We start from the raw sequence: 24125 nt of genomic DNA on the forward strand, positions 1-24125 counted from the left end.
CTGGTGAGGAGGTTATTGGAAATGAATTACCTCCAAAATAGTAAAATTAAAGCAGATTATCAGAGAGATGACATGTGAATTACAGAAGTCGAGAGGCATTTGAATGAACATAAGAAAATTAAGCAGTGAAATAAGAAACAACAAAGCATGGAATCAGATAAGACAGTAAGTAGCGAAAATCAGGTAATAACATTGTTTGTAAAAAGGAGGATATTATTTGGTATGGCGACTCTATCATAAAACATGCTGTTAATGAGCAGGTTATAACTTCGAGTTTTCCAGGAGCAAAAATTAAAAATATAATGCAAGCAATTCAAAAACAGAAAAGAAAAGTAAACAAGATCATAATTGTAGTAGTTACTAACGACGTAACTAGTGATAAGTTCAGTATGGGAGAGGACGTAAAAGGATTGTTGGACGAGGTGAGAAAATGGAAATAGTAAGTATATTACCTCGATATTATAAAAATGAATTAAGAAGGGCTATGCTAACTTCTACTGCAACAAAGAGGACAAGTTGGTCACTACGTTACGAACTGTCCCTGGTACCATAACCATCTTGCAGTAATGAGGGAGTAATCACAGTGCCCTGTAATAACAATCCCACCTTTCATTAAAACATCCAAAATAAGAAACATTTCTTTTACATTAAGGGATATTACATCCCATATTGTTTCACAGCCAAAAAAGAAACTCAATGAGTTTCATGCTGAATATAGAAACTATATAAAGTTCGGCGAGTCCAAGCGTAAGCAAATACCTGAATAGTGCAACACATAACCCGTTTGGTAGTGCAACACTGAGGCAACTCATAGTAAGGGTGGAGCAAGCTCCGATCACTATTCTTGATATTTACCCATAATGTGAAACCCAGCTCCTAGGAGCTGTATTACTGTTCTACATTATGAGAGAAGGTCGCTACCCAGACCAGTTTCAACCTTTATTGAGGTCTCATCAGTTGGGTTGTGGACGCAGCAGCTGCAAGAGAAACTTCCAATGGTCACGATCCTCCGCCACCAAGCTCAGGTGTTCTGATGGGACTCCCAAACGTGTCCACCCAAGGTTTTCGATATAATCTATCCAACAAGTCCTTGGCCTTCCACGTGGCCTCCCACCCTCTGGATTGGCAAAGAGGGCCTGTTGAGTGCGCCTCTCTTGTGGCATCCTGACCAGGTGCCTGTACCAACGTAACTGTGATCTCTCAACACGAAGAAGCAACAGTTGAGTATTGAGGGTTTCCCGAATTGCAGAACTTCTGACTCTGTCGAGTCTTGTCAGCCCCACAACCCCTCAAGGGAACCTCATTTCAGCCGCTTGGATTCGTGTCCTCATTCTTTCGGTCATTACCCAACTCTCATGACCATAGGTGAGGATGGGGACATAGACTGTATTGAAGAACATGTTGCTCTCTAGCTTAATTTAATTTTGTAATGTAATAGATAATAATAATAATAACAGGACTCTAACTTTAATGTGATAAGGGGCTTTTTTTTTCACTAGAGGTCAGGCTGATAGTTTTAATGGTTGACCAGTAAGTTTAGCATGCCATGTAGATTGTAGTGCAGCTTGTTTCTCTGTATATAAGTATATACTCTAGAACAGCGCTTCCCAAACTGTGGGCCGCTGTTTCATTATTTCACGGTTCCCAAGGACCGTGAAATAATGAAAACAAATTTAAAATGTTTTAAGACTAAGTGTTCCATGTCAAATGTGTATGTAAAATGCTAAAAATGTAATATTTGCATTTGATTTTTGCAATATTCGCTACTATGTTTTGAAATGAATATAAATACAATAAATATTATAATAATATATGTCTGTATTACGATTTTTTTTTTTTTTTTTGATGGGGACGGTGAAATATTTTAATTTTTCCAAGGGGGGCCTTGACGTCTATAACTTTGGGAAGCACTGCTCTAGATGATGACCTTAATGTGAAAGTCAAAATGTCGAGTGATTATTTTGGTTAATATTAAACTGAAGTTTTACTCTAACATGATAGTTGTTTCCATAATTTGTAAGATATATTCTGATCATGCAAGCATGAAGGAAAGGATATCCAACATCATATTATATTGGTGAGATTATGATAGAAGAAACTGATCAAACTAGCAATCTTGGAGTGTTAGTAGATAGCAACTTGATCTTTGGGGGCCATGTAGTGAGGATTTCAAATATAACTTGCAATGCTGAAATTAACTTTCACATGTAAGGATAAGAATGTCATTTTGCCTCTTTACAAGGCTTTGATGAAACCTTACTTGGGCTATTGTGCACAGATCTGGTCTCTTGGTTTCTGTTGTGATTCTGATACAGTGGAGAAAGTGCAAAAGAGTAATAAAAATGATATCAGGATTGTGGAATACTGATTATGAAGACAGATTGAGAATTTGTAGACTGAAGACACTAGCAAACAGGAGAAAGAGAGATGATATGATTGTGACTTACAATCTTCTGAAAGGGACATACAGGATTTCAATTGATGGAATTTTTTATTTTACGGTGAGTGGGGAAAGGGCAAGAGAGAGTGCAGCCATGAATGGCTGTGTTGTGTGTGCAAGCAGTGTGAATGAATTCAAAGAATAAGTATGAGATCTGGCGCGTGTAGTATAATGGCCTCCCTCGATAATTCGCTGACTCCCTGGAGGTTTTTCTTAATAATAATTTTACGTTTATTATTTAGCATTATCTTGCCAATTTTAGTCTTTGTTGCCTAAGAAGACTGTAACATGATCCTTCTGTAATTTTTCTGCACGTTCCATTTCCAATGATAATTATCATGTTGATGGTGGTGGCTATCTTTGGTTCTGCAAGCTGAGTTTGTTCCATTATCTGACTCTACACTGTTTCCTTGATTTCTTGACGAAAACAGTGAGTCTTGTTTAATTTGACTGCTTACTGGCTGGTATGACATTGGTTGAGTTGTGTCATCAGTTTTGTTTGTTGTTTAAGTTAATACAGAAAGCAGTTTGATCAGCTTTGTCATAAATTGTGACATGTCTGACATTTGGTGGTTTTGGTTTCCTTTTTGATTTTGATTTGATTTGATTTGTATATTGCTTCAGCACAATTGAGTTCACTATCAGTGTGTGTGTGTGTGTGTGTGTGTGTGTCTATATATACATATATATATATATATATATATATTCTATATATATAAAAAGACAAGTCGAAATTTGAAACGTTTTTATATCGCTTTTTTTGTCTCTTCATTGTTTTGAAACGTCCAACAATGTGTTTGCCTTCATGAGACAAACAAACACATTGTTGTCTCATGTCTCAAGTCATCAGAATTGAAGGAGAACCGGCATACCAGCCCGGAACTTGGGGGGGGGGGGTCCCCCTAGTAGTATATATATAGAGAGAGAGAGAGAGAGAGCCGGTTGGCCGAGTGGTTAGACCCAAATTCTCCCTCAATGGGAGAGGCCTTCATCCTGCAGTGGGTAGAAAAATAGGCTACTCATCATCATATATATATAGTAGTGAGTTCACTGTCAGTGTGTATGTGTGTGTGTGTGTGTCTATAATATATATATATATATATATATTGTTATAAATGTTTGTACCTTACCTTAATTTATTATGGAATAGGATGTGTAGTCCTAATTTTTCTGGCCTTATGAATGACTTCACCACTTACTTTCTTAGCTTTTGCTTTTTTGGTTACTCTCAAAGATTTGTTCCTTGTTTTCAGGCACTCAAGTTTCCCTGATAATTTTCTATTTTTGGGTATTGCAGTTCACCTTTTATACAAGGATTGTTTGAAAAGTTTGGTAAAAAAATAAGTTAACTACATTTTTTTTTGAAAAAATCACCTTTATTTCTCAACACCACGAGATCTACACATTTGGTCCAGCGAGTTTCCACTTTTTTCATCCCATATAAAAAGTAGGATTTGTCAAATTGTGCAAAATAGTCAATGACAACCTTGATGACATCCTTCGAGGTTGTCATTGAAAAATTTTTCTTAGAACACTTGTTCTAAGAAAAATTTTTCCCACCGAGCCAAATTTTTAAGTTTGGGAACAAGAAGAAGGGGGCCAAGTCTGACGAATACGATGGATGTGGAACCAATTTGAACCTCCATTTGTGCAATTTTGACATTGTGATGGCCGATGTGTGGGATGGTGCATTGTCTTGATGAAAGAGCACTTTTTAATGCACCAATCTTTTCCGTTTTTTTTTCAGTTCTTCATTTAAATGATCCAACAATGACACATAATAGACTCCTGTTATTATCTTACCCTTTTCCAAATAGTCTATCATGATAATTCCTTGGGAATCCCAAAACACAGTGGCCACCACCTTCCTAGCTGACAAAACAGTCTTCACTTTTTTCGGTGCTCTTTCACCAGGCATTGTCCACTGTTTTGACTGCTGCTTGAACTCAGGTGTATAGTGGTGGATCCGAGTTTCGTCTACAGTCACGAATCTACACAAAAAATCCTGCAAATTGCGATTAAATATCACCAAACATTGCGTTGAAATGTCTTTTCACTTGCATTTTTGATCAACAGTCAACAATCGTGGCACCCATCGTGCACATAGCTTTTTTTTTTTCCATGTGCAATTTTTCATGCAGGATATTATACACTTGTTCAGTTGAGATGCCTACAATCTCAGCAATCTCACCCACTTTCACTCGGCAGCCTTCCATAATGATACCATGGACTTTGTCAATCATTTCCTTCGTAGTGACCTCATTCGGGTATCCAAAGCGCGCTTCATCTTTGATGGACTCACAACCACGTTTAAACTCATTTATCCAAAAATAAAGTCTTTAATGCTGATGCAGAGTCCCCATGAACTGCATCTAACTCGGCTTTGAACTGTGCGGCCGTCCACTTCTTCAAATAAAAGTTTTATCACTGCATGAAACTTTTTTTTTCTCCATTTTTATGAAAAATGCAAACATGGTCATTTTAAATGTTTGCCAAACAAGAGCTACGCATTGCATGTGGCTAAAATTTTGCCAGGGGTCATGAAAAAGATTATACGTGCCGACACTGGTATGAACGAATTGTATTGCCGTCTATTGGAAATTTACCAAACTTTTCAAACAGCCCTCATACCTGTTTGACTTTTTATTTTTTTAAAAACTTTTTCTTGTGACACTAATTTTTCTCCTTATCAGTATGTACATAACATTATGAAGTTTTTTTTTCAAATGATGGTGAATTAATCAGTCTCTTAAGGTTGCATGGTTTTGTGATATGTAATATTGGATTTTTTCATTTCACACAGCAGACTAAATGGTCTAGTAATATTTGCAATTTATATACTCATTTCAGTTGTCTTATTAACTTTAGTTATGTTGATGTAATTTTAATAACCAGCCAACAAAAAAAAGTTGCTGAAAAATACCTGAATACAGTGTAATCTTATTTGGGCTAATTGGGAGAAGTGATAAGAATGTATGAGTAATTGGAAAGCATGAAAAATAATACAAATTTTAGATTTTATTGTGTATTTTTCAGCTCAACTCAGCTAACGCCTATTTTGTTCCCATATAGGGAGTAGGCTGGGCTGTTTACCCTATTTAACTTTTGGAGACTGAGTGGGCAGTTTAATCTCCACTGGTAGCCAATCAGAGACAACTGGCCCAAGGCTATCACTTTGTGTATTTTTTAAAATGTAAAATTCTTATTTCTGTTTTTATAAATTCATTGTTATATAAGAGGTTTGCTCTTATAGTGGCTCTTACTGTATATTCATCCATATCGTTTTAATCAAATAATCTGTAATTTTTGCTTATTTTAAAGACAAATTTCTGGAATATAAATTCTGAAAAATTATCTGTAACAAGAAATTAAATTACTGCATTAAGAAATATGCTGACTTCTTTAGCTAGCCATACGCAGAGAAATATACTATTTTCTCACACTTCCCAATCTGCTTTTATGAACCAAATATTCTGTTATATATTTACAGTGCATACGTTTATGAATCAGATTACTTGGTAAATTAAAAAAATCGTGCTTGGATAATCTGCACCCAGATAATTGAGAATACTAATACTCCCATCATCAGTAATTCCTCATGTGTATCCCCAGTTGTAGGATACTATGATAGTAATATTATTATTATGATTTTGGTCCATGGAGTTAATTGATTCATTTTGGAATGCCCACTCAAACAGCAACATGTCTGTCATAATGAACTTTGAAGTTATTTACACACTCTGCATTCATAGTGTACTCTGCCAATGCATTCCATTCACCAGCAACTCTCCACATAAAAATCTGCTCCTCACACCCTTCTTCGCCATATCTTTATACAACTTCCAAGGATGGCCTGTCATTCTTCCCATCTTAACATCCACTCTTTTTATAATTCCTTTTATATTAATCTGATAGAATTCCTTAACTAATGTGAAGGTCTTTATCATATCTCCTCTTTTCCTCTCATCCACCAACCTCTGCAATCCACATTCCCTCAAATGCCCTCCAGAGTCCTGATATCACTGTGGTCATTCTTCTTTGGACCCTCTCTAGTGTTTACACATCACAATGAAAAACTAGGTAACCAAATTTGTTCAATAGTCCATGTGTGGTCTGACTAGTGCCTTATATAGAGGCACCACCACCTCCTTATCCCTACATGTCAATGTACTTTTTATCTTAGCAGCAATATGATGTGCAGTCTTTGCAATGTGCGATGTGCCCTTGGAACTTTAGTCCACTTTCGACCATCACTCCAAGATCCCGAATCTCATCCACTTCCTGAAGTACAGCTCCATCAATACATAAGTAAGTTTACATTATTACTAGCATCCTATCAACAATTTTCATCCAAAGTAATTTGTATTATCAGATCTTGTGCACCTTGCTCTTCCTCTGGGTTGGTTTCCTGCTGTCAGGGTATGAAACTTTGATTTTGCTAACCTTTCATCTTTCATTCCATAAGTGGTCATACCATCTTAGATTAGCTCTGTTCACACATTCTTGAATGTTTCTGAAATCTCCACTAACCATGAAACATTTAGTAAAGCTACACACACACACACACTGCTTTTTTTTATTGTGTTCGTATTTTTAAATGTTTTGAAACAAATCACAAGTAAATGAAGAGATGCATTTGCAAGTACATGTGTATGTGTGTACATACACACACACACACACTGGTCACTGAACAATAGACGAAATATTTACCTTCAATAAGCACTCTCATATGTTGCTGAAAAAAGCTTACAAATAGTAGTAAGACTCTTAGCTAAGTCGGCAAGGATTAAGTAGGGATTAGGCCAATGAGCGCTGAAAACAATATATACCGGAGCTATACTACCACTGATATCTTATGCTGCACCTGCCTGGAAACATACACTAAAATCAAAGATAAACCGACAAAAACTAAACAGAGTTCAATGTCTTATAGCCATACACATAATTAAAGGATACAGGACAATATCTTTCGAGGCAGCTTGCGTTATTGCAGCTCTAACACCGATCTGCTTGAAAATACAAGAATTATCTATTATATATGACATCACTTCCTGAAGATATAATGAAAGTTGCAACATCGATCCGAATTGCTACGAATGTCCGCTTTAGTAAGTGGCCTCACTCAGCAAAGAAAACAAATATTAAGGAGAAGGAAAGCTCTGAAAGTGACGAATTCCAAATATACACTGACGGAAGCAAAACCAAAGGGAACGTCGGTTGTTCTTTCACTGCATACAACAGACAGCCCATTATACAAGAACGCTGCTCTAGACTGCATCCTCTCTGTTCCAGCAGCCAAGCAGAACAACTTGCTATAGTTCAGTCACTTACATATCTCCAGGAATTAGAACTCAGCACCTTTCATCAAAAGACAGCAACAATTTACAGTGATAGTAGAAGCACTATATACGGCATAAAAAACCAGAACAACCATATTGCATTAATAGAACAGACAAGAAATCTGGTTTGAAATCTCACTCTATAGTGATGGGAAATCAAGTTCTGCTGGGTGAACACGCATACTGGAATAGCAAGAAATGAGAGAGCAGATCAGTTGGCTAAAGAAGCAGCTAGAAACGAACAGCTAGAAACAAGTTACCAAAAGTACTTGAAATCTGCTATAAAAACAATTGTAGAAGAGAAAAGCCTAGACATGTGGGAAAAAGAATGGAAAACTATGTTTTCCATTCTTTTTCCCACATGTCTAGGCTTGATCAAAAAAACGGATCAACAACCAAAGGATTCTTTCCTAGCATCAGAAGCAGACTTCGGCTGAAAAAACACGACATTTCTCCAGGTTTAACCACGCTACTAATGGCACATGGAAAACTAAGACACTACTCACACAGATTCCATATCCTGGAATCATCATCATGCATTTGCAATCCACACCTTCAACAGACTGTTGACCACATACTTTACGACTGTCAGCTATTGGACTCCATCCAGATGCCCCTAATACAGCACGTCATCACTTCCGGAGACAAGTGGCCAGTGTCAAAACAGAGCCTTAGCGAAAAGTATTACATTGAATTAATTAAATTTGCCAACAAGATCAACTTCCAATCCTTGTAATCTAACATAAATACTGATGTTATGTGAATTATACTGTATAGTGTTAATTATATGTATATATAAAAATATAAATGTAAATATGAAAATTGATACAAAAATATAAGTAGAAATGTTAATCAGTACTCGTAAGCTACATGTAGGAATAAATTACCTCCTGGTATGGGTACTATTTGGGAGTAAAATCACACACACGCACGCATGTACACACACACATACACACACAGGGTGTTTCAAAAGGGTGTATACAACTTTGCAGAACTGAGAAAATGTACAAAAGCTGAGTGAGTGTCATAATGTAGTAAAACATATAAATTTTTGGTCACGTAACTTTATTACCAAATGACAACACTAGATGGTGTGATATGTCACACTATTTGAAAATGAAAACTTTCGATGGTGCAGAGCGAGCATGCTGTGTATTTTGGTTTGAGAAAACAAAGTTTGCAGTACAGGTCCAGAGGAATTTCTGCACTCAATATGGCAAAGAACCTCCTAGTAGAGGCACAATTTACACATGGCACATGGATTTTGTGGAAACAGGCTCTTCTGTGCATCATCCAAGGCCAATGGGAAAATCACATGCTGCCGATGCTGTTATGGAAGAAGTTCAAGAAAGTTTCCAGAGAAGCCCTGGAAAGTCAACCAGACAGGCATCTCGTCAAATTAGAATTCCACATGTGACTGTGTGAGACATGTTTTATGGCAGCATTTACATTTAAGGCCCTACAAATTTACCCTCGTATAACATTCGAAGAAAGAAGATATGAAAATACTCCAGGATTTCTGTACAAAAAATTATCAGTAGTCATGATCATTACGTGAAATGCACCTTTCACATAAGTTGGCAAGTAAACACTTGCAACTACAGAATTTGGGGAAGCGAAAATACACACTCCATTGTAGAACATGTTCTTGGCACCCCAAAGGCTAATGTTTTTTGCATCATAAATGCAAGAAGAAAGTGTATGGACCTTTATTTTTTTCAGAGTTTACCGTAACTGGTTGTGTGTATCTGGACATGTTAAAAGGGTACCTAATGCCACAATTAGACGATGATGATGACCATGATGGGTGCTTACATTTTCTGCAAGACAGAGCACCTACTCATTATCTGACAGATGTATGTTCCTACCTCGACACCTGTTTTCCAGGCAGATGAATTAGTAGAGGGGGGGGGACATTTGTAGATGGCCACCATGTTTCCCCCAACTTTACACTGTTAGACTTTTTTCTTATGGGGGCTTTGTGAAAGATTGAGTGTTTGGTAACCACTACCAGCCAGTTTGGATGAGCTGCGTTAAAGAATTACTGCTGCCATTGCTGAAGTAATGCCAGATATGCTCTGTCATGTGTGACAGGAAATTGATTACAGATTGGATGTCTGTAGAATTACTGGAGGCAATCATATCGAACTTTAACTGGCAGTTGAAACTTCAAGTGTTACACTACATTTGCATGGTAATAAAAATTGTTCATCTATTGCTACTTAGCTTCTATTGTCATTCAAAGTTGTATACCCCCCTTTATATATATATATATATGTAATTATTATTTTTTTTTTTAACTTGGGGATATTGTATATTAGGGTTACCTAGTAATTTTATAAGCTTGGTTATTTAACTCCTAATCCCAAGTATGCAAACAATTAAGTTTGCACCTGAAACATAGTTCAAGTCTAAATTGTTTGTATACTTGGGATTAGGAGTTAAATAACCAAGCTTATAAAATTACTTGGTAACCCTAATATATATATACAGGTATCCCTTGCTTAACGCGGGTTTTGATTAACTCGCCTTTAACCCTGCGGAGCTTGCAACTGATCTGACAGACACATGCAAAATGTATATAAATATTCTTACGCAATTCAGTGTATAGCATGGAGGTGCATGAGTAGCTGTGCATTCATATGTTATGAGTGATCTTCCGCACTGTTTTTTGCTTTCAGTTTGGTTTAACACATGTTATGTAAAGGTTTGTGATATTTGACAGTAAATTGTATCTGGTTGGTTTGGTTTGGTTGGTTTTTTTTTTAATTCTTTGTTCAATAATTTCTAGATTGTAACTGAAAATAAATAAACCATCATGTATTACTGAAATAGAGAGCCAAAGGCTTATTTATCATACATGTCCTCTAGATGTGCTTTACATTATAGAAAATACTAAGGAAAGTGATCTAGAGCTTACACCACCTTTACTACGAGTTGCCCATAAGTTTGCATATGCCTGCATCTGCCAAAACTTTTAGTTTCTATATATTCAGCATGAAACTCTTGTAGTTTCTATATTTGGCTATGAAATAATGTTGGATTCAATATCCACTTAATTTGTACCATCATGTATTATATTTGCAGTGTTTTTTCTTTATGTTTTATTGCATTTTAGCACATACTAGTAATGAATGTATCTCTCAGATATACCGTAACCTATGCTGCAATTTTTACCACCGCGAGCTCCGCAGGGTTACATTTATCATGCAAAAACATGCAAGCCTCGTGACGTGAGCATGATGACGCCATTCCTGCTATGCAGTCTCCTATGAATTATTAATATAGTAATCGATTATGGATGAATTGTAATTTTTACCATTGATTATTAGATTTGATTAACACAATTTTGATATACGCCATAACATTGAAGGATTAATTAACCGCATTAATCGCGGGATACCTGTGTGTATATGTATATATATACTTTGCATTGTGGTATACCAAGGAAATTTGTAACACGGTTAGGAGTTGTCATTATGCAAGTAGGCTGTGAAGCAGTCATGAAGATACTTCACATACAAACTTCGTCTGCTTAAGTTATAGAAAAACATTCTGGTAGAAATGCTTATACATTGGCTATTCATCACTGTATTTTTTAAGAAAATTACAACATAATTATTAATTATAAAAATTTAATATTTCCAGTATTTTGGAAAAGTCAAATTACCATCATCAGGGAATACAGTATAGTATATGTGCATGCAGACACTAACAGTGGGTAAATAAGGCTCAAGCATGGCAACCAAATTTGAGTCTTAATTCCTAAATAGTGCCCCCTAGTGGATTAAATGAATGTTCTTGGCTGTTGGACTAAAGTTTAGAGGATGATTGTTAACCAAATTTGGGACATTTTCATGCAACTAAACTTGTTGAGGTTTGGGTAGTTTCTTAAGGCTGAGGCAGATTCTAAGAATAGTGTCTCATATTTGCTGCAGTGCAGTAAATTGGTCCCCTTTCTTCCTCACTTGCGTTTACCAGGTTCAGTGTGAATGCCTCTGCTTGTATTTTGGACAAACAGGACATTCAGCTGAAAAACAACTACAAGAATGGTTAGAGATGTGAATGAAGTTCAGATTTTAAGTTTCTTAAGAATGTTGAAAGTTTTTTCGCTTGGTTATACTATGAATTAAAGATGCCAAGAAATTATATTCTCAGTTTCATCCTTTATTCAAGTGTAAGCAAAGTTTGCGTGTGAAGTCACTTCGCAACGGGTTACTGGTGTATAGAGGCTAATGGCTTCACATCAATTGCTTTAATATCCCATAATGCAATGCACATATCCTTACAGACATGTATAATGCTATTCATTATGAGAAGGGCCACTACCCAGACCAGTTTCAACCTTTATTGAGCTCTCATCAGTGGAAGCCAGACCAAGAAGTGATACCAAGGTTGAAGTAATGCAGAAATCATATTTCTGATATGAGACCTCAATAAAGGTTGAAACTGGTCTGGGTAGTGGCCCTTCCCATAATGCATAGCATTATACATGTCTGTAAGGATATGCACATTGCATTATGGGCTATTAAGGCAACTGATGTGAAATCTATACACAAGTAACCCAGTCGGGAAGTGGCTTTGCATGCAAACTTTGTTTGCTTACACTTGGATAAAGGATGAAACTGAGAATATAATTTCTTGGTATCTTTAATTTATAGTGTTTTAAGAATGTTCGATAACTTGGTAGAAATACCTAGTAAATGTTTGGAAGAGAACCATAACTTCTCATTTCATCATTATCTACAACATGGCATGCAGGTGGATTGAACAAGGGTTTTGAAAAGTCTCCCAAAAACACTGGTTCTTTAGTAATTTCTTCATCATCACATCAGTAATGATGAAACTGAGTGCAAATAAGTTTGATATCCAGAAAAGAACTTAGGGTAATGGCTCTTCAATTGCAGTAGTAATCCCATAATGCAATGCACATATCCTTATGGGCATGTATAATGCTGTGCATTATGAGAAGGGCCACTGCCCAGACCAGTTTCAACATTTATTGAGCTCTCATCAGTGGAAGCCAGACCAAGAAGTGATACCAAGGTTGAAGTAATGCATAGCATTATACATGTCTTTAAGGATATGCACATTGCATTACAGGATATTAAGGCAACCATTGATTTCTAACTCTGCGGTGAATTTTATTTTTGGATTTTAGCTGTTCAGATGGTTTACAAAATCATGGAGTGTGTCTGGACTATGTCTCCAAATCAAAAAATATCATCGATGTATCTCTTCCACAGTCTTGATTTTAATGGAAAGGAAAGGTGTTCATGGATTTTTCTTCAGGCTTCCAAGTAGCTGTATGCCAGTACAGGAGACAGAGTGTTACCTATGCTTTCTTCAATTGCCGACAGTGATCTCATACCTGACAGACCGTCTTAGGACCACAGTTACATCTCTTAGACAAGCAAAGTGGATTATTTTCCCGCTGATCTATCCTTAATTAGTCAAATCTTTTTTGTTACATAGTTAGTTGCATGGAGCCTATTTGACCACAAAATTAAAGTTATGATATTTCTCATGAAATGTTTTTATTTATTATAAGGTTGATTATGATGAGTAAAATGAAATAAACAAATCATTAATATTGCTTTATTTTTATGTTAATTATTAATATTTTTATTCAGTCTTAATTTTCCATACAATTATTGCATCTTACTGAAGAATGCTCATTGCAACAAAAGCTCAGACATCCTTCAATCTTGGACATATTACACAGTGGCCCCGGGAATATCCAGAAGTGCTTGGTTCTGGTTGTAGATCTTCTGGAGAAATATGTAAGTAGTTGCATGGGGTCAAAATGTCAGAAATCACTCCTTACTCCACAACCGATTGCACGTGACTGATTTGGTGCAGGGGCCATAAGAAACTCAGCTACTCGAAATCGCAACAAAAATCCATCGTCGGTTTTGTCAGAAATCAAACTTGAATGACATCTGGGGTCAAATAAACCCCATGCAACTAATTAAAGGTTAAACACCTGGGATATCTCACCTTGTGAGAAACTACCCAGATGAGCACCCACAATAAGCTCTTTATTGAACTCTGAAAGATACTTTGTTTTTCTCATTATGATTTACAACTCTCTTGATGATTACATACCACCAGCATTCTTAAATAGTTACCTAGAACATGTGTCCAAGTATTTTGCATATATGCTGTACTTTTTTGTGACACTCACTCACTAAAGGTGATTAGTAAACCATGGTTGGGCTTAAAAAAATTTTTGCCCATTTTTTTTATTAATTATTTATATATATATTTGTAATTTTTATTTATTTTTACATAATCCGAAAATCCCCACTCTAGAAACCAAACTTCAAGCCACTTCAGGCCTCTAATAAGCAAGGCGGTGGTCTCATCCTGGGCAATGAAATTCATCTCCTGCCTAAAGACAATCCCAAACATCCATGTCCATAGTGGGTATGCTAACCACTCAGCCAACCAGGCCAGCATAAGTGACATTTACGTACACCTATATAAAGGTTTCTAATTCAGTGTGTGTGTGTGCGCGCGCATGCATGCACACACATGTACTTGCAAATGCATCTCTTCATTTACTTGTGATTTGTTTCAAAACATTTAAAATGTGTCCATAATGCATATTTATTTTGTGGAGCGAATTCTCTTCAATAAGTAGTTTGGAAAATTTTAAGTCAGTTGTTAATGATATATATATATATTTGTATTTCAGCTGCTGCCTTTCAAGCTGGTAAAATTCAAGGTGGCCAATTTGGACAACCTCCAGTACTGCCACCAGCTTCTACTGGGGCAATGATACCACCTCCTCCAAGTTTGCAAGGTAAAAATAATTACGATTTTAAAACATTGATCTGGTTATCAATTATGTAAGAGATACAGTAATCTTATTAAAGCAGTTTTTTTTTTTTTTTTGGTGTAAAGTTCAGCAAGTTTATGTTTGGAATTAAAAAGAATTAAATAAAATATAGTATACAGCAAACTCCTGGAAACAAAATAACACTTTTATAGTGGAACCAAATATTACTCATATATATATATATATATACAGGGTGTTCGGGATAAATTTGACAGTTTCGTAAGGAAAAAGAAAATCTTCTTTGTATCTATTAAATTTAATGAATTGACAAAAAAACATTACAGGCAGAGTTAATTACAATACTATCAACAAGATTTACTCAAAATAACCACCATTAGCATCGATCACAGCTTCAATTCTGCTTCGGAACCTCGAACAAGCTGATGCTACAGTCTCCCTGGGAAGGGCCGCAAAAACTGTTTTAATTTTATCCATTAACTGGGCTTTTGTATTACTGGAAGTGCGATTGATGTCTTTTTCAACTGCGCCCCATACAAAATAATCCATGGGGTTAAGGTCTGGGGGCCAAACATTTGGACTGGTGAAGTCGTAGAAATTTTCAGACAACCATTTTTGACTTTTCCCAGAGGTGTGGCAAGGGGCCGAATCCTGCTGCCATACATACGGCCTACCATTGGCTACCCTTGTTATCCAGGGCTTGACTACAGTTAGCAACTCCACGAACAAAGCCCGAATTCCAATGCCAGGGTTCTTCAACACCTGTTCCTGCAGATTTGCGAGGAATTCTGCTGTACGAACGCAATCAGATCGTCTGCTAGGGATCTTTCTTCTTGCTACATCCTCGTAGTCACCATTGCAAGTCTCTAGTTCATGCCTGATTGTTGTTACTGTATTCAGGGAGCATTGGGCAGCAGTCGTAATATCCTTATTTTGATGGCGGGCACGAATCATCATGATACAAGTTATTCTCTTCCATGATTCAGGTGGGTTCCAGCTATCCATCCTTTCTGACATCTTGTATATGAATGAAGAAGGGTCCAAACTTTTAAATGAAGAGAAGTGTGTGTTAATACATGTAACTTACGGAAAAATATAATTAATTATAAATATGTCAAATTTATCCCGAACACCCTGTATATATATATATATATATATATATATATATATATATATACCGTAGTTTTTGGACCATAAGACGCACCTTTTTACATAGAAAAATCGACTGAAAATTGGAGTGCGTCTCATGGTCTGAAGGTAACATTAAAATATGAATCTTTACACTGTACCGAAGCTGTTAGCAAAGTTCAATTACTGACGCATCTTACTAATTTTATTAACATAAAATTAGTAAGACGCCACTGACGGTAGGTACCTAAGTTATCTCGCTGCATGTGGGTGAATCACCAATTTAGAGCGTTAGTAGTCATTAGTGTGTAAACATATGCGCTTTTGTATGTTCATTTGAATTATTTTTTATAAGTTGATAAAATTTTTATATTAAAATTAGAAAAAATGAGTGTAAAACAAAAAAGACTTTCATATAACATGAGTTATAAATTAAATGTGATAAATTATGGAAAATAATATAGAAACAGAGCAGCAGAAAGACATTTTGGTCCACCACCAACAGAAAAAATGGTTCGTGAGTGGAGAAAACAAGAGGAACAATTAAAACTGCTGTGTAAACACAAGAAAACATTCTGTTTGCACCTAGAAAAATGGCCAGAATTAGAAGTACAGATGAAAAATTGGGTAACAAATCATCAAAACGATGGGCAACTGCTAATGAAATTTTAGATTTTACCAGATCACCATCTTGGTGCTTTTGATTTATGAAAAGACATGGGTTATGCATGCGTACAAAAACCACTCTAGCCCAAAAATGCCGACTGACTATCATCATCATCAAATTCCTGCCATGTACCCTCAAGGGGTGTACAGGATATGATAGTACTACATGAAAAAAATTACATCATTACTAACTTCCTATCTACAATTTTCCTCCAAATCAGTCTGTTACTTGTCAAGACTCCAACATTATCAGATCTTATATTTCTATCGTCTAAGGCACTTTGTACCGTATCAATCCACCTATATCTTGGTCTTCCTCTGGGTCGTTTTCCTGCCAACCTGGCAGAGAACACTTGTTTTGCTAATCTTTCCTCTCCCATTCTATTTAAGTGACCATACCATCTGAGATTAGCTCTGCTAACGCATTCCTGGATGCTGACAATGTCAAGTTCTTTCCTAATATCCTCATTTTTAATATGATATTGCCATTGCTGCCATCTGTTCATGCCTCTAATCTTTCTCAGGACTCTCATATCTGCGGTCTCTAGTCTTTTGTCCAGTGTTTTACACCCAGCTCTCAGATCCATCAGTTAAAACTGATTTGAACATTGTCTTGTATACAGCTAATCTAGTGTTCCGACTAATTTCTCTCTTATTCCATGTGAATTTATTCAACTGACTTCCCACCATACCAGCTTTGCTGATTCTGTTGTCTATTTCTATATTTAATTTACCATCTTCACTAAAAATCGTGCCTAAGTAGCTGAAATGTTTTACTAGTTCCACAGGTTCTCCATTCACAACACAGTTGACATTTTCAATGATTCTGCCTATTTTCATTGTCTTTGTCTTTTTATTGCTGACCTTCATACCATATCTATTACAACAACTATTCAGTTTAGTCAGAGAATCTTGCAGACTTGTAGCGGATTTATTTAGAAGCATAACATCATCTGCATAAAGCAAAGAGCTGACATTAACATCTCCAATTTTGATATCATGTTTAATACCACTTTCCTTCATAATGTGATCCATATAGATAATGAATAACAGAGGGGATAATGTACATCCTTGTCTCACACCAGATTTAACATTAAACAATCTTCCTGTACTTCCTTCAATTCTAACTGCTGATTTACAACTCAAATAAAGACTAAGTATTGCTTGATACAATGCCCCATTGACACCATATAACTGCAGCGTATTGAATAGCTTCTCACTCGGCACCTTGTCATATGCCTTTTCCAAATCGACAAAACTTAAATACAGATCTCTGTTATATTCCCATGCTTTCTCGACTATTTGTCGTAAAGTGAAGATCTGATCGTGACAGCCTCTATTTGGCCTGAATCCAGCTTGTTCTTCACCAAGCTTTTCTTCCACAATTCTTCTCAACCGTTTCTCAAGTATACTTGCATAGATCTTGCCAGGAACACTCAGTAGGGAAATACCTCTGTAATTCTCACATTCAGTTTTATTTCCCTTTTTATATATGGGTACTATGAGAGCTCTACTCCAATCATCGGGAATTCGTCCCTCTGTCCAGGCTTTCTGAACTATGCAGTGCAACCACTGTAACACTCTTATACCACCATACTTCAGCATTTCTGGTCAAATATCATCTACTCCAGCTGCCTTTCCACATTTCAAGCCTTTGATGGCTTTTTCTACTTCCAGTATGGATATGTATTCCTGACTGCATGCCTGGTCATTGTTTTTTACCACTGTGCTGTCATCACTGCTTGTTTCATTTAGCAGTTTTTCAAAGTAATTACTCCATACTTCAAGGATATCTTTTTCTCCAGTTTTCATGTCACCTTTATCATCTCTAACTCCTTTTACAGCACTCTTTCCTCCATTCCTAAGCTTCTTCAACAACCTCCAGAATATTTTGCCACCTTCTTGATATTTATTTTCTATATTCTTGCCAAAGTCCTCCCATGACTTTTGTTTAGCTAGTTTTACACAGTGTTTAGCATTCTTGCATTTGTCTCTATATTCTCTAAGAGCACAAGCTGACTTATTTGACAGGAACTTTTGATATGCTTTCTTCTTTTCCTTCACTGCCTCTTTAACTTCCTGTGTCCACCAGGGAGTTCTAATTTTTCTATCCTTGCAGACAACCTCACCCGATGCCTCTCTGGCTGAATCAATCAGTGTTTTTTTGAAGGCTTGCCACTGAATCTCCAAGGTTTGGTTCCTGTTCTCAAACTCTTTCATTTTTTCTTCAATAATCTTTGTGTATTTTAGTCTACAGTTCACATCTGAGAGCTGCTCAACTTTATTTGCTTTAAAACTTTCTTACATGTTATTCTTTTGAATATGAAATTCAATATTATCCTGCTCAAGACTAAATAGTGATCACTTCCAATTTCAAATCCTCTGTACACTCTGGTGTCCTGCACCAGGGTGTACAGAGGATTTGAAATAACTAGTGTTAGTAATAACCAGTCCATGTCCTGAGCAGAAATCCAACAGATATTTGCCATTATTATTAGCTTTGCTCTTTTCTCCAAATTTTCCCAAAATATTTTGTATGTCTCTCAATCATTTCCTACTCTGCTATTTAGATCCCCAACAAGGTCCAACTTTTCCTTTTTCATTGTGTCAGTTGCTTTTTCTAAAACCTCAAAAAATTCCTCCACTTCTACATTAGTAGAACCTTCTGTGGGACCATAGGCACAAATAAGTCTCATTGTCTAGTTCCTCATTCTCATATTTGCCCACATTACTCTACTTGAGACTGACTGCCATTCAAGAAGATTAGCCTCGTATTTTTTGTTGAATACTATGGCTACTCCTTCTTTTCCTTGATTGTCATTGCCTGAATATAACATTTTGTATTTATTGCTCAGAAAGATCTCACCAGTTTTGGTCTTTTTTTTGTTTCAGTCACCCCTATTATGTCGATCTGGTACTTATCTAATTCCTCAGCTAGCTCCATTTCTTTGCCATTCAGGCTTCTTACATTGACAGTAGCGATCTTTTACTCTAGTGATGTTGAGTTGGGGTTTGTTTTCTTATCTGTTCCAGTAGCTGACTTTTCTCTGTTCGCCCTGGTTCCCTGGCGAAAACAACGGGGGCCTTGTTTAACCGGGCGACGCCCCAGCCGGCATGAAATTTTGTCATGTTGTACCATCATTTTTTATTTTGGTTTAACCAATAAGCATACAATTTGGTCGGCTAAATCCCAAATTGCCAGCCCATCCTCGTTCGTTCAGTATCCAAGTAGATACCCAACAGGGTGCACCACGAGAAGGTGAGGATTGGACATTAGGTCAGAAGCCCTGGTCGGTTCTCCGCATTCCTTTAAAGGCTATGTGGAGGTCTCCTCTCAGTTATACAGCTTTGACCCTTAAGCACCCCGTCGACTGACTATAAAGCTAAAATTATAAAATTCCATTGATTTGTCATATCAGCGAGAAGTAAATTTAACTTTGAGCTTAATCAAATTGCGAACATGGATGAAGTGCCTCTAACTTTTGATGTTCCTTCAAATCAGACAGTATATTCAAAAGGCACCAAATCGATAGTGATCAAAACAACAGGTTAAGAAAAAACTCACTACACTGTACTTTTAGCTTGTTGCGTGGACGGAACAAAACTACCTCTCCGTATTAATCTTCAAGAGAAAAACGTTACCGAGAGATGAAATTCCTCGTGGCATTATTATTCACGTTCAAGATAAAGGCTGGATGGACGAAACAGGAATGAAATTATGGATACAAAAGATATGAGCAAAACGTCCAGGTGAGTTTTTTAAAAAGCCTGTGATGTTAGTGTGGGATCAATTCAGAGCACATAAACAGAATGAACCAAGAAGCTTCCAAAAGAAATGAACACAGAATTAGCTGTCATTCCTGGAGGCCTTACAAGTCAATTACAGCTCTTGAATGGATCTATTAATAAACCATTCAAAAATTTCATGCGGGAAGAGTGGAACGAATGGATGGCAAAGCCAAATCACGATGTTTACAGCAACAGGACGTATGGAACGGCCAACAATTTCAGAAGTATGTACCTGGGTGAAAAATTCATGGGAAGCTGTGAAAGAAGAGATGATTATAAAGTCATTTAAGACATGCAGGATAAGTAATGTGATGGATGGTACCGAAGATGACGCAGTTTTTGAAGTGAGTGACAACAATAGTTCAGATGAAAGTAATACGAACAGTGACATTAACGAGACGACTGATAGCACCAAGAGTGAAGATGAACTGAATATTGCTAATACAAATGATTGTAACAATAAATAAAAATGAAGTAAGAATTTGTAAATATCTTTATATAATAAAATATTTTTTATTATATAAAGATATTATATAATAAATGGACAGACAGGCAGATCAGCATCCATCCGCCGGGAGGAACACGTCTTACATCTGTAAACACAACTGTGGTCAGTCAGGCTTGGCTGACCATGTCTTGGACACCACCCACAGGGTCTCTTGGAAGAAAACCACCATGCTCCACCACAGCAAATTCAAGAAAGAGAGACTATTCTTAGAAGCAGCAGCAGCTCTCAGAAATCAACCAAATCTTAATAAATACAGTTGCATTAAGCTTCCGAAGATTTGGGAAATACTCATCACCAGAGGTCCAACTTTACATTCCAGGGCACCCCACCTAGATAGGACTTTAGTGTCACCCACGTGGTTGGGCTTAATATTGTATAATATTTGTGTTCATGTTACATTAATTGTTTTTGTAATCCCTGAAGATGTCCTAGTGACTAGGACGAAATATAGGAAGTATTAAACCTATGTTAATCCTTTCTGAGTGCTGTATACATTCCATTAAGCCTCCAACATGATATCCTCACAGCACTTAAGCCTCTACACACAAATTTATTTATTTTATTTTTTTCTTTTTGCAGAAATTTATCTATAACTTTTTCATTCTTATAGCAATCTAGTTCATTGTAATAGTAGTAATTTAGATTAGATAAAACTTTCAGGAAATTTTTAGTAATGGACTTATATAATGCTTTTTTTTTATAACACCATGCATAAAAGGTTGGAAACTTAATGGCACATTACATGAATCCAGTTCCCATAGATTTTAGTGTCAGATGGTGGCAGTATGTCTAGCATTATAAATCATCTACCATCTAAAGACTTGAAAAAATATATTTGCTACTGTGAATTCAAATCCACAATCTGTTGCTAGTAGTGTAGACACTATTCACTCAACCATTCACGATGACTGGAAATTTGTGCTAGAAGTAATTTCTTGACATTACTTGAACAATGTTATTGTTGATAGTGATGTTTTCTAACTGGTGCAGAATACTAGAGTGTACAAAGGATTTGAAATTGGAAGTGATCACTGTTTAGTCTTGAGCAGGATGAAATTGAATTTCATACTGAAATGAAGAACATGTAAGAAAGTTTTAAAGTGAATAAAAGTTGGAGCAGCTCTCAGATGTGAACTGTAGACTTTTAATCCACTGTATTATAATGCTGGACATACCGCCACCATCTGACACGAAAATACACAAACATTATTCAAGAAAAAATGAAAGAGTTTGAGAACAGGAACCAAACCTTGGATATTCGTTGCCAAGCCCTGAAGAAAACATTGATTGATTCAGCCAGTGAGACATATGGTAAGGTTGTCTAAAAGGATAGAAAAATCAGAACTCCATGGTGGACACAGGAAGGAAAAGAAGAAAGCATAAGTTCTTGGTGAATAAGTCAGCTTGTGCTCTTAGAGCATACAGAGACAAGTGTAAGAAAGTTAAACACTGTTAAAACTAACTAAATAAAAGTCATGGGAAGATTTGATAAGAACATGGAAAATAAATATCAGGAAGGTGGCAAAATATTTTCGAGGCTGTTGAAAAAGCTCAGAAATGGAGGAAAGAGTGCTGTAAAAGAAATTAGAGATGACATGAAAACTGGAGAAAAAAAGATATCCTTGATGTATGGAGTAATTACTTTGAAAAATTGTTAAATGAAACAAGCAGTGATTACAGCACAGTGGTAAAAAACACTCAACAGACATGCAATCAGGAATACATATCCATCAAAAGCATGAAATGTGGAAAGACAGCAGGAGTAGATGACATTCGACCATAAATGCTCAAGTATGGTGGTATAAAAGTCTTGCAGTGGCTGCACTGCATAGTTCAGAATGCCTGGAGACTGAGAGGAATGAATTCCAGATGAGTGTTCCTGATAAGATTTATGTAAACGTACTTGAGAAAGATTGTGGAAGGGAAGCTTGGTGAAGCTGGATTAAGGCCAAATACAGGCTGTCATGATCACATTTTTCTTTTATGACAAATAGATGAGAAATCATGAGAATATAACAAAGATCTGTATTTAAGTTTTGTAGACCTGCAAAAGGCATATGGAAAGGTACCAAGAGAAAAGCTATTCAAAACGATACGGTTTATGATGTCAATGGGACATTATATCAAGCAATACGTGGTCTTTATTTGAGTTGTAAATCAGCAGTTCGAATTGAAGGAAGTACAGGAAGATGGTTTGATGTTAAATCTGGTGTCAGTCATGGATGTGCATTATCCCCTCTGTTATTCATTATCTATATGGATCACATGAAGGAAAGCAATATTAAACCCGATATCAAAATTGGAGATGTTAATCTCAGATCTTTACTTGTAGATGATGTTATACTTTTAAATAAATCCAGTACAAATCAGCAAGATTCTCTGACTAAATTGAATAACTGTTGTAATAAATTTGGTAGGAAAATCAGCAATAACAAGACAATGACAATGAAAATAGGCAGAAACATTGAAAATATCAACTGTATCGTGAATGGAGAACCCATAAAACAAGTAAAACATTTCAGCTACTTAGGCATGATCTTTAGTGAAGATGGTAAATTACCGTATTTGCCGGCGTATAAGATGTACCCCCTTTTTTGTACACATTTTTTAGGAAAAAAACTTTATGACTGAATATTATAATGAATTTACAGTATTTCAAATATAAAGTAATAAGCAGGTCTACTTTCAACAAATACCTAATCTAATTAGGAAAGGGTTCCCACCTTTTAATCTTCGTCAACCCAGAAATTCATCTCCAGAGCTAAATGAAGAGACACTTGAAACCTCTTCTCAATCAGAATCTGAGTCCTCATACAACAAATTGTCCTCTGTACCATCCAGTGCATTACTAATGCCACACTTCTTAAATGATTTTTTTTAACTACTGTCTCAGTTTTCTCAGCATCCCATGAAGCTTTGACCCACTCACAAATTTGCAAAATGCTAGGCCTCTTCTTTCTTCCTGGTGGCATAACTTCAAAATCTGAAGACTGCATCCAGCTGATCCACTTTTCCTTCATAAATCCCTTAAATTTATTAATACAGACATCTAAAGGTTGAAGCTAACTAGTTAGACCTCCTGGAATTACAGCTAACTGAGTTTTCAATTTCTTGAGTTGATTTTTAACATCTTCTGGTCTGTGAGTATCTGACTATTGGCGTATAAGACGCACTCTGTTTTTCAGACCTATTTCCAAAGGAAAAAAGTGCGTCTTATACTCTGTCAAATATGGTAAATATGGAAATAAACAACAGAATCAACAAAGCCAGTCGGTAGAAAGTCAGCTGAATAACTTTATATAGAATAAGAGAGAAATGAGTCAAAACACTAAATTTGCTGTACACAAGAAAGTGTTCAAACCAATTTTAATTGATGGATCTGAGAGCTGGATTAGAAATAAAACACTTGGCCAAAGACTACAAATATGAGAGTCCTGATTACGGGCACGAACA

At 36.3% G+C, this 24125-nt stretch overlaps 1 protein-coding gene across 1 annotated transcript in view; it reads left to right on the forward strand.

The window, feature by feature from the left end:
* Positions 1-24125, forward strand: part of snRNP-U1-C (small ribonucleoprotein particle U1 subunit C) — a 112556-nt gene that overhangs the window by 87019 nt on the left and 1412 nt on the right. The window contains exon 4 of the mRNA XM_090415569.1: positions 14480-14587. Within this exon, the coding sequence (XP_090271695.1) occupies positions 14480-14587 (108 nt within the window). The remainder of the gene's footprint in view (positions 1-14479; positions 14588-24125) is intronic.

The sequence above is a fragment of the Typopeltis vanoorti genome, chromosome 3 (genome assembly GCF_054136105.1).
Source record: "Typopeltis vanoorti isolate ZY-2024b chromosome 3, IOZ_Tvanoo_1.0, whole genome shotgun sequence".
In the NCBI taxonomy this organism is placed as follows: domain Eukaryota; kingdom Metazoa; phylum Arthropoda; class Arachnida; order Uropygi; family Thelyphonidae; genus Typopeltis; species Typopeltis vanoorti.